The sequence below is a fragment of the Diabrotica virgifera genome, chromosome 6 (assembly GCF_917563875.1).
Source record: "Diabrotica virgifera virgifera chromosome 6, PGI_DIABVI_V3a".
In the NCBI taxonomy this organism is placed as follows: Eukaryota; Metazoa; Arthropoda; class Insecta; order Coleoptera; family Chrysomelidae; genus Diabrotica; species Diabrotica virgifera.
The window spans coordinates 75,037,292-75,049,849 of record NC_065448.1 but is presented as its reverse complement, the minus strand read 5'-3'; the positions used below and the strand labels follow the sequence as shown (position 1 = coordinate 75,049,849).

The 12,558-nt window shown below is 32.4% G+C and overlaps 1 protein-coding gene across 1 annotated transcript; it reads left to right on the top strand.

The window, feature by feature from the left end:
- The first annotated feature begins 2,118 nt into the window (after positions 1–2,118).
- LOC114324718 (uncharacterized) lies at positions 2,119–11,709 on the top strand. Its single transcript, XM_028272555.2, has 2 exons — positions 2,119–2,514; positions 11,298–11,709. Exons 1-2 carry the CDS (start codon positions 2,457–2,459, stop codon positions 11,639–11,641), a joined length of 402 nt encoding a protein of 133 aa, XP_028128356.2. The 5' UTR covers positions 2,119–2,456; the 3' UTR covers positions 11,642–11,709.
- Positions 11,710–12,558: the final 849 nt, after the last annotated feature.

Sequence of the window (12,558 nt, the reverse complement as noted above, 5' to 3'; positions counted from 1 at the left end):
GACGTTAACATATAAAAAAAATGGATATACGGATAGGGTGCAAATGCACCCCGCACCGTTGTTTACGTAAGAATCTAAGCACCGCCTTACGCGGGTTAAATGGCTGCACCTACATTGGATCCGTATTTCTCCGATCCGATATCCAATGTAGGCGCAGCCATTTAATACTATGGGTTTATTTTTTAATCCGACGTCGGCCGACGTCGGATCAGATCGGATCGGAGAAATACGGATGCAATGTAGGTGCAGTCTAAGATGAAATTATTTCCTATACATACTTAGTGCGAAAGGAAAAGAGTGTTCAAAGAAAAAAATATGTGTACTGTACCTCTCGCTATTTAAAAAGCCTCCACGTATACACCATATCCGCATTACTTTCAGAAAAATTCCACCCCAAAATATCACAGAGCCTCCATTAAACAATCTCGTCTCTCTTATGTTGCGCTGTGCATAGCGCTTACCTGGTTGACAAAAAACTCATAGGTGTCGATAAGATCTGTTGACGTTATGTGCCTTTCTGTTTTTAAAGTTTTGTTAACTGTTACTTTTTATTGTTAATTTAGTTTTGTTTCAGTTAAAACACATGTTAAAGAGTAAAACCACCTATTTTCTTTGTTTCTAAAGATATCAGGGAGAAAATAATCACAAAATATAAGGCTACAAAACGGTTTCGATGTATATTCAGATTTGCACCTCGTCCTCCCTACAGGATGTTTCAAACTTAACATTAGAAAAACATTTCATTTCTTCCACCCTGTATAAGTACAAAAAAGAAGTGTGAGTAAATATTTGCACAACTATGTAAATACTAAATACATATAATATTAGATATTATCTAAAATAATAAAAAAAATAGCGGTATCCGTTAATCCGTTCACGAAAAAATCAACTACGAAAATGAGCATAAATTTTCTATATCCTTAACTTATGCCTCGCAGTGTACTTATAAACTAACAAAAAACGCTTTAGAAAAATATAAGCTTGTTTGATTTTTTACGAAACAATGCATGTTTTCGATTTACATTGACTCCCCTATTAAATGAACTACTTTTCAAAGTTGTTAAAGTTAATTGAATTTGACATTACAGTCAATATTTGTCTTCATCGTTTAATTATGAGTTACGGCCCCTAACAATACAAATTGGCAATTAAATTTTTAATCAGTTTAAAGTTATGTTTGATGTTTAAATATAAATTTTATTGAACTTTTTTATTAGAAGATGAAATTTATGAAGAAATCAAGAAATAAACTTCTTGGTTAATGTTTTATTTATTTATGTCGTCATATTTTCTTTGAATAATTTTATCATTACTCTAATACGAGAGGATTTAAAAAGTTTGTTCACGTTCTGCTTAGTTTATTTCTGCTCAATAATAAGAAAATTAACAAATAATATTCTTAAACAGAGAGTTATATATTTGCGATTTATTACTACACATTTCACAAGAACTAATGAATTAGGTTCAGTTTAGCAGATTAACAAGAGAGTTTTGCTACTGGAAGATTGTGTAAAAATGCAATATTATTTATAAAAAAAATTATTGAGAAATTACTAGTGTAGAATAGACCAGAATTTCTATGTCTGATTGACACGAAGAAAGCATTTGGCAGAGTAAGCATCAACGATGTAATCATCTTCTGTATAGTGGAGAAGTTCCCCAGTCAGAATCATAAAAACTGTTAAAAACATTTACCAAAACATAAAAATGGAGGCCAGAATAGATGGACATCTTAAAGAACCTATAGACATAGGCAGCGGAATAAGACAGGAGGACTCATTGAGCTCATTGAACTAAATAATCAAGAGTGACTCAAGAGGACTCATTGAACTAAATAATCAAGAGTGTTAACAAAAAAGAGGATATAGAAGGAAACAAAAAGAAAAATACTGTTGATAGCCCAAGATGAAGCTATGAAATATTTTGAAATTAGACATAAAAATAACTGCAATATAAATTTAATGCAACGCCTACTTAGCAAATTTTCAATTAATAAGTTGTGTAATGCTTCATATTATCTGCATCATTTTAGGTGTGACATCAAAATCGTACATAAAATATCTAATTAAATATTTATTGTTAATTAAGTCTGCTGTATTTGAAACCCAAAAAATAGCTTATGATATTTTAGAAGACTTGAAGTAGGTACTTTAATTTCAGTTTAAAATTTGTTTCTGCTAAATACTAAGCCACTGATACCAGCTAATTTTATTGTGATCATTTAAGCTGTGAGCCACTGTATGTGTCAGACCAGGTTTGTCATTAAAATACTGGAATCTGTTTGAGGACCGCTACTGGTTTTTAGAACAAATAAAGAACGTTTGCATAAAACTGGCGTTGGAAAATCCAAGACATAATATACTACTGGGCACTTATAATATACGTCGCCAATAAGCGCTTATTAATATTCTTTAAACCACTGAATATTTTCAGTTCTTAAAAAAATAGTTTTTATTATGTTTGTGCTTTTGATTTTTCTAGCTGGTATTATTTGCTCCAAGGGCATCAACGAAGGTAAGAGATTATATTTTAAGGCTTAAGCGGTATTTCTCATTACTACACAGTTGATACTTATGTATATACAGGGTGTAACAAAAATACAGGTCATAAATTAAATTACATATTTTGGGACCAAAAATAGTTCGATTGAACCTAACTTTCCTTAGTAAAAATGTGAACATAAAAGTTACAGGCCTTTGAAGTTACAAAATGGCACTTTGAGATTTTTTATTGAAAATATACATGTGGCATTCTTACGGAAGGAACATCTTAAAAAGAGTTATAGTGAAATTTGTGCACTCCATAAAAATTTTATGGGGGTTTTGTTCCCTTAAACCCCTTAAAATTTTAAGTAAGCTCCAGTTAAATTATTATTGTGGTACCATTAGTTAAACACAATGTGTTTATAACTTTTTTACCTCTTAGTACTTTTTTGAAAAGCCAGTTTTTATCGAGATATTTTGAATATTTGTCAAATCCACCAAATATTTTTGTGAATAGTTAAGTACGATTAGAGAGACCTGGTAATAATATGAAAATTTATTTATAATTTACATTTTTAGGTATATTTTGAACCATATTAAAAAAGAAGCAACATCTCGATAAAAACTGGCTTATCGAAAAAATACTAGGAGACAAAAAACTTTTAAAAACAGTTTATTTAACTAATGGTACCACAATAATGATCTAATTCGAACGTACCCAGAAGTTTGGGGTGGTCTAAAGGAACAAAACCCCATAAATTTTTTATGGGGTGTAAAAATTTTACTGTTATTTTTTTTAAGATGTTCCTGCCATAAGAATGCCACATGTCCATTTTCAATAAATAATCTATAATAGTTTTCGATACATGGAAAAAAATCGATTTTCATTTTGTAACTTCAAAGGGCTGTAACTTTTTTTATGTGCACATTTGTACTCAGGTAGGTAAGTTAGGTTCAATCGATCTATTTTTGGTCCGAGAATATGTGATTTAATTTATGACGTGCATTTTGTTACACCGTGTAGTATAAGTAGAATCACACAGTCGAAATTTTTCTGTTTTTGGAATCCAACTTTTTAATAGTTTTATAACTAATGTCAAACTGAACATGTTTTTTAACCAGATCTAGTGAGTGCCTTTTAACATCTAGTTTTGTTTTGCGTGTTTACGAGATTTTACGTAATCCGATTATTATTATTTTTTGAAGTTATACTTCTTTACCGGCGATATGAGGGTGAATTTTTATATGTTAAAACCTATGATCCCGGCGCATGCGCATTATAACTTTGTTCTGATTGGATGTTCAAATGACATGTCAAAAATTATTCAATATGGTGGCTGTGGCACAGCTGTACGTAGTTTGATTATTTATGGTTGTTGCGTTTTGAAATTTGTGGGAAAAGAAACAAAGTTAGTTAATAGTTATACTGCCTTTTTAAATAGTTTTCATATACCTATATTTTTGGACTTTTGGACTATTTTGGACAAGGAAATCTCATTCTAATTTGGTAAGTAGTTTTTATTATAATCATATTGTAATTATACATTTGGATTAGGTTGGAATACATACATTTATTTTCTCAAGAATGGGGATTTTAGAGAGAAATCCCAAAGTAGGTCCGATTTTTATTTTTAAATTATGATTTTTTGGCGTAGATTTATTTATCTAGTAGGTATGTAATGCTTTGATTTACATACTTAATTTGATTACCAACAAAAGTTCTACCAATCTTCATCTAATATATTGTTTTCTTACTGTTTTGTTATATTTTTATATTTTCTTCCACAAAATTTAACCTACATAATTTAATTATATTCAAAACAACTGTCAAACAGTAAAACGTTCAGTTACCCTATTTTTCCACATGACAAATAATGTGGAATTGGACGAGTGAGTCTAGGCTTCGATTACGAATCAAAGCGCCCAGAAGTTCACGGGTTCGATTCCCGATGCAAGTTTTTATTTTTTTATGCATTTTATGATTGTAAGTATATTTGTTATATAATTTTTTTTTCAGAAAATGCGTATTTAAAATTTTTGCCAACAATTATTATCGTTCAGAAATCATTTTTTCTTTGTGGCATTTTTCAAGGTGTTTGTGTGCGTTTTATTCTTTTATTTTTTTAAATTTTTGGTATTGTCTTAAAAATCACATAATATGTAGTAGAAGTATAACTTCTTACGTGCGTACAAAGTACACACACATTTTTTTTGTTTTATTTCAATTTAGATATAATTGTAGTTTTCAAGCTTCTTCTTCTTAAAGTGCCCTCTCCCTAATGGAGTTTGGTTCAAAATTTGGTTCAAAATTTAGCCCTGTCCATTATCGAAAGTTTCTGAGCCACGATAGTCTTTTCTTTCCTAGTCCTCTCTTTCCCTCGACCTTTCCTTTCACTATAAGCTGGGCATATTGGTACCATTAATTCAAGGCCTACAATTTTTGTTTTATTTTATAATGCATCATTTCTACCTTATTTTCACCCTCGTTTTATTCCCTCTACATTTTTATTTTTAATTTTAATTTTATTTTCACATAATTTTCAAACAATAATTTGGCATCATATCATTATTAACTTCACACCATATTAACTTTCACTTATCGTTTTCTTATTTACAGTTCACAGTACTTTCTCTTAAGTAATACATCCATTTAGTACTTTAATCTCAATTCCGTTAAACAATAGTATTTTACTTAGTTGTGTTTTATTCACCCTATTACATCTACTTGAAATTAGACAACCAGTTATACTGTTACATTATGACTATCAACTATATTACATTTCATTATAGCCAAATTCCAGATTTATTCACTAATTTTTTTAACTTATAATTATTATCTAATAATTTTCTTTTTATTTTATTTTTATTTTTCTTTAGTTTATTTTTCTTTTTGTTTTTCTTTTTACCAAGTGACGTCATTACCTGTTGGCAAAATTTTCGCTTTCACCGCCATGAAATTTTCATAAATAATTTCATGTGACTATTAATTTAAATTGTTTATTCTTACTCATTTATTTAATATCCAATTAAATTCATTCAGTTAAGTAAAAATATTTTTTATATTTTTTGCATTTCTAAAATACAATATAACTACATACACATAAAATTCCCTAGAAGGTCTTGTCAATATCCGTTCAATGTCATACTTTAGTCTGTCAGTTTGAGGCCAAGATGAAGACCACTTTGTAATACCGTTGCAATTTAATTTCTTGTGACATCGACTTATTGTCGACATTTTTGTAGCCTAAATGGCATAATTATTATTACATTAAGGTCTTTTGACCTAAATATGTAGCTAGTTCCAACTACTTTGGATCTGAAGTAAGTAACCACATGTTGTAATTTTCCTAACTTTCAGACAGTCAAATTTCATCTTGGCTTTTTTTAATACAGTGGTTTGCTTATTTTATGTTTCTACCACCTGATGATGGACTGATTGGTCCGAAAACGTTTGTGATTTTATCCATCTTGGATCATTTTTAGAAAAAATTTTTTAATAAATTATATACCACCTACCTACATGTGAGGTTTTTACTTCATTAGTAAGATATTGGTACTTATTATTTTTCAGTATGTGGCCTAGGTATGATGTTTTTATAACTTTCACTGTGTTGAAAAGTTCTCTTTCAAAAAAAAAGAGGGGTTTTATTGTTTTAGATGGCCAATGGCTCCTCAAATACGAAAAAACCACGGAGTGAAACCGCTTTTCCAAGACTGTAGATTTAATTTTGAATATTTTGTAGAGATATTTGGAACACATATTCGTAATATAGTAAAGAATGGCGGTACAGAGCCCAATTTTGGAAATATGTTAGTATGTAATGTACTATTCTAATTGGGAAATAAGCCACAATTTATATAAGCCTTCAAAAGAAGCGTTCAAAATACAAAATATTAACAAATTAAACAAAAATGTTGTTTGGTAAAAAAATTCTTCTAATAATTTAATTCAATCTGACTCATTCATATCGGCAATTCAGACATGTTATTCATTTTAAAGTAGAATACTTTAACATGATATTGCCAATATTTATGAGTTGCGCTTCTGGGATGACTTTATTGAAATAAAGTTCATTCGATTACATGAAATCAACTTAACTGAAGAATATCCGTCGCGAAAAAAATCATAGCATGTGATCTGTCCTTAAAAAGGCAAACCACATGCAATTGTGACAGTAAAATTCTCGTGTTGAGATTCTATAGTAAATCACGAGGAAAAACCAGGAAAAAACCTCATTATCAGGACATTTTAAGGATTTGGTCTTACATTCAGTTTCCTCTCAAAACTAACATCAAATTCTGATTTTATATGTACATAATGTTGTTTTATATTATAAATAATATTAAATAATACAAAGATACATAAAATACTAAAATATAATATTATGTACAATCCTCGATATGTTATTGACTTACTAATCGTGGTATTTTCTTTCTACTGACTTCCTTTAAATTAAATTTAAATGAAACCAATTGTGTCGAAAATTCCTCGGTAGAATGTAGTAGGATGTGGTTACCCATAATAAAAGAGGAAGTCAATAGAAAAAAAAAACACGATTAGTAAATCAATAACACATCGAGAATAGTACCTACATAATTTATATTTTAGTATTATTCATATTATATCTATAATCTATGTATTATTAATATGGTAGGGGAGCCCAAGCGGGGATTTTTGCAGTTACTCGAGCGCGTCAGATTATCATATGGGGAGAAACCTGGTACCCTGCATATGTACCTCTGCCATATATTGGCTTTTAACACAGGGGAGTTCGTTAAGGGGGGCCCGAAAAAAAAATCTATCCTTAAAAAAACTCAAAATTGTCAGATTAAGATAAGGTAAGTTAAGTACATGCAAAAGAGTGTATATTTCAAAAATCTGACGATTTGAGCCGGGCGTAAGGAAATGGACGAGTCCCAAGATTTCACAAGAAAAAAGCGAATAATTCGCGAAATGAATGACAGATCGAAAAACTAAAAAATATATGCTCAATATTTTTTAAAAATCTATCGAATGATACCAAACACGACTTCCCACGGAGAGAGGTGAAGGGTAAATTTAATATTTTAAATACGAATCCCGCGATATTTCGCGAAATGAACATCAGATCGAAAAACTGTAAAATACACTTAATTAATATTTTTAAAAAATCTATCGAATCGCACCAAACACGACCCTCCACGGAGGTGGGGCGGGGGGTTACTTTAAAATCTTAAATAGGAGCCCCCATTTTTTATTGCAGATTTGGATTTCTTACGAAAAAATAAGTAACTTTTATTCGAAACATTTTTTCGAATTATGCATAGATGGCGTTATAATCGGAAAAAACGATTGTTGGAAATGGAAAATTAAATTAAAAAATGGCAAGCGCCCACTAAAATGGAAAATGTTACTTAACTTTTTTTGGTTTTAGGACCTACTCTTCACAACCCAATAGGTCACCAAAGCGCTCGAGTGACTGCACATTTAGCATACTTTGCTCCCCTACCAATACACACACCAGCAAAATTAACGTAACACCTTGAAAATGGGACATGTTAGATTATCTCGAATTACCTAAACCTGTTGACCGATTTTTATTTTTATTTTTTTAAGCATGTTATAGCCTTATTATTTAAGAATATCAATGTAATATGGTTGCTAGACAGGTAAATGTCATGATATACCGAGTGTAACAATAATACTGTGTATTTTCTTTAAAGTTCGGAACACTCTGTGGTATATTATACCATAGATAACATGTTGAAATTAAAACTCAATTATAGCCTTAGGCTTTCTCAACATTTTCTGTTTTGATTAATTTGCTTATGTTGGCTAATAAATAAGTTAACTACGTTAACAACTAGCCATGTTCTTCATCAACACAGAGTGCTTCTAAATAAGTGCGACAAACTTTAAGGGGCAATTCTGCATGAAAAAATAATGACTGTTTGCTTTATAAAAATATGTCCACAAATGCTTCGTTTCTGAGATACGGGATGTTGAGTTATTTCTTACAAACTGACAGGGAAAAACCATGTGTATTGCACAACCGAAAAACAAACTGGAACATCTTTAAACAACTGGTCGAGGAGCGACTCCAACTAAACATTTCCCTAAAGACCAATGAGGAGATCGAATATGCAGTAGAACACCTAAACTTAGTTATACATCAAGCTGCCTGGGACTCAACAACACCCAGCAACAATAAAATGAAGAGTGAATGCACTTCAATATCAATAAGAGAGAAAATAGCCCAGAAAAGAAAACTCAGAAAACAGTAGCAAGCAACTAGAGCACCTCAAACAAAAACGCAGTTGAACAATGCTGTTAAGGAGCTAAAAGAAATGATATCAACAGAAAAGAATCTACAATTCAGTGAACACATAAAACAACTAGATACAACTGAATAAACAAACAACTCCCTATGGAAGGCTACTAGAAAACTAAAAAGACCCCAATACAATATACCACCATTAAAAAAAGAGCAGGGCGGATGGTTAAAAACACCAAAGGAAAAAGCACATACATTTGCAAACCACCGAAGAACTGTGTTCATTCCCAATGAAACAACTGACCACAACCAAGAGGAAACAATAAACCAAGCACTTGAAGAATCATACCAGCTAGAATTACCAGAAAAAAGATTAAAAAAAAGTGAAATAAAGGCCACAATAAGATTCAATAACAACCCTAAAAAAGCTCCAGGGTACGACCTAATCACTGGACAAATATTACAAGAACTGCCGGAAATAGGATATACAAATCTAACACAATTATTCAATTCAATCATGAAAATCAGCTATTTCCCGCCACAATGGAAAGTAGCCGAAATAACACCCATTTTAAAACAAGGCAAACCACCTGAAAGGGTAGAATCATACCGGCCCATCAGTCTACTACCAGTGCTATCCAAAGTGTTCGAAAAACTTTTATTAACAAGACTAACGCCTCTCCTAGAAGACAAGGCAATAATTCCAACTCACCAATTTGGATTCAGGCAGAAAGATTCTACCATTCAACAAGTACATCGAATAGTAAACAGAATCCATAATTCATAACAGACCTTGAAGCATCCAGATATTGCTCCGCCCTGTTCATACACATAGGGCAAGCGTTCGACAAGGTATGGCACCAAAGGTTGCTCTATAAGCTGAGGAGTTGTTTGACTCTAAATTATTATACATTACTAAAGTCATACCTTACAAATAGACGCTTTAGAGTCAAATACGACAATGAAATATCAGAACTCCAACCCATAACAGAGGGTGTCCCCCAGGGAAGTGTACTGGGTCCTGTCCTGTACCTACTCTATACGGCCGATCTTTCAACATCACCTGCCACAACAACAGCAACATTTGCAGATGATACTGCGATCTTATGCTCCAAAAAGAATCCAAACATCGCATCAGAACTACTACAAAATAACATAACTAAAGTCGAAAAATGGTTAAAAAAATGGAGAATTAAACCAAATGAGCAAAAGTCGATACATGTAACATTTACAACCCGTAGAGGAACCTGTCCACCTGTATATATTAACCGCAAACAAATACCACAGAAAGATGATGTAAAGTACCTTGGGATTCACCTGGATAGAAAACTGACCTGGAAAAAACACATATTTTCCAAGCGAAAACAATTGGGCCATAAAGTGAGAGACATATACTTGCTAATAGGAAAACAATCCCAGTTATCAACACAAAATAAATTACTCCTATACAAAGCGGTGTTGAAGCCAATTTGGACCTATGGGATAGAACTGTGGGGACCAGCCGCAAATTCTAATATAGAAATTATACAAAGGTTCCAATCCAAAATGCTAAGGATGATTTTAAATATACCGTGGTATATCACCAACAACGCCGTACATCGAGATGCAGAGGTAACTTATGTAAAGGAAGAAATTAGATATCGGATAAAAAAATACAAGGACCGATTGCGGGAACACCAAACCACCTAGCAAGGAACTTGATGCAGATGTGTGCAGTGCGCAGGTTAAAACGTAAAGTGACTAGTGATTTAGTGTGAGCTAAAAACAAGTGTAGTGCTTATTTATGTTTTCCCAGAACCAATAATAGTTTAGTAGACTAACATTAAGAGCGGCATATTAATGGGTATGTTCGCCACATGTCAATAGTTTAGCCGACAGAAATATTACTTTATGCTTTTTACTTTGTAAAAACGGCAGATTGTAATAAATTGGGATGTCAATAAAAAAAAACAAATGCTTCGTTTCTGAGATACGGGATGTTGAATTATTTCTTACAAACTGACAGTTTATTTGTTGCTCTAAAACCGGTTGAGATATGCAAATGAAATTTGGTAAGTTTTAAGAGGTAGTTATTGAGCATTTATTGACATACAATTAAGAATTTTATATTCACCGTTGGCGTGCTTAGGGCGATGCCACATTATGCGTTTTGACCGGATGCGTTTCCACCGCATCCAGTCAAAACGCATAATGTGACAGGTCGGTTCGGTTGCGTTGGAAACGGATGCGTTTTGAGACATCAGTACGCGCTTACAACTGAACGAGACTAAACGCATAGTGTGATAGGTCGGTCCGGTAGCGTTGGAAACGGATGCGTCTCCACCGCATCCGATCAAAACGCATAATGTGGCATCGCCCTTATGGGTATAAATATTTTAGATAGATCCCGCACTAAAAAAGGGTTAGGGATAAACTGTATGTGCTCACTGTTTTTTATAGCGATGTAACCGTAACCGTGGCTAACAGACTTATTTTTATGCTTTTAAAAAGTTCCGCAATGATAATTTAACGAACCATCAGTTCTTTTTCTTTATTAATCAGTTTTTAAAATTAATTTTAGTGTGCTTTCTTCAAGGCCTACGAGGCGTTTGTCAACCGCTAAGGGTCTGTTACCAGGCATTAGATTTGTTTACAGACGATATCGGCAACTTTTGTCAATTTGATGAGTCCGAAGATCACATCTGTTGTCCCGATAAATTTAGAAGACCCACACGAAAACCTCCAAGCCCTAAGCCTCAATATGTAAAGGGACGACCCAAACGACCACATAATCAAGAACTGCCTCCTTTTAGAGTACCTGAACAAGATCCAGATAAACCTAGTTATAAGACGAGAAAGCCATATCGGATTCCTATTAACGCTAACGTAAACCGTAAAAAACGTACTATCGTAAACCGAGAGTAGTAGTCGTATTTCTGCTTATAATAATAAATTACTACCTATGTAATATATTTATTGGGAATAAAAAACAATTTTCTTTAAAATCCCATATCGTTGTCATACATCACGTCGCGGGTAATCCGCATCCGCGGATAATCCACTCGCGGATAAACGGGAGTTGACTGTATCTAGTAATGGTGTCCAGTGGTTCCTGGCTGGATCTATTTGGACAGAGTAAATGTAACCAGACATTATTTTAAGAAAAGGTATGAGACAGGAATGTATATTTCTCCCTTCTTATTTAATGTTTACTGCGAAAGAATCTTTTTGAAATTACTAAATGATAATTCTAAGGAAATAAAAGTCAGCAGAAGTACCAACGTAAACCTGAACATGAATAAATCTCTGATGAATAGAAGATTTTGAATTATTATGTTTACAACGTTTTAGTATATATGGATAAACGAATAAAATGTACAGTTATACAGTCATAGCTAAATAATTAAGAATTTTGTTAGTTTTTTATTTGACAATTTAGATTCTATGCTGGTAGCATATAAAAGCGTTTCTTATAGAGTAGCTTATATTAGAGTAGACCTAGATAATAAAACTAAGATAAAGGTAATACACGTGTATGCTCCCACAACATCACATCAGGATGAAGAAGTTGAAATGTTCTACGAATATAACAGCATTAGATGAAAATTATACAAGATATACTATAATTATGGGAGATTTCAACGCAAAATTAGGTAAAAAAGAAGAAAATACTGAAACCAAAATAGGGATGCATGGTTATGGCACACGAAATGCAAGAGGAGAAAAATTATATAACTTCTTAGAACAACAAAATTTATATGCCATGAACACATATTTCAAAAAACAAGCAAACCGAAAATGGACGTGGATATCTCCCGATAAAAAGACGAAAAACGAGATCG

Excerpts from the sequence above, each read along its gene's own strand:
- LOC114324718 (XM_028272555.2), top strand. The coding sequence starts at position 2,457 with ATGTTTGTGCTTTTGATTTTTCTAGCTGGTATTATTTGCTCCAAGGGC. Across the intron at positions 2,515-11,297 it reads CTCCAAGGGCATCAACGAAG|TGTGCTTTCTTCAAGGCCTA; the intron begins GTAAGAGATTAT and ends AATTAATTTTAG.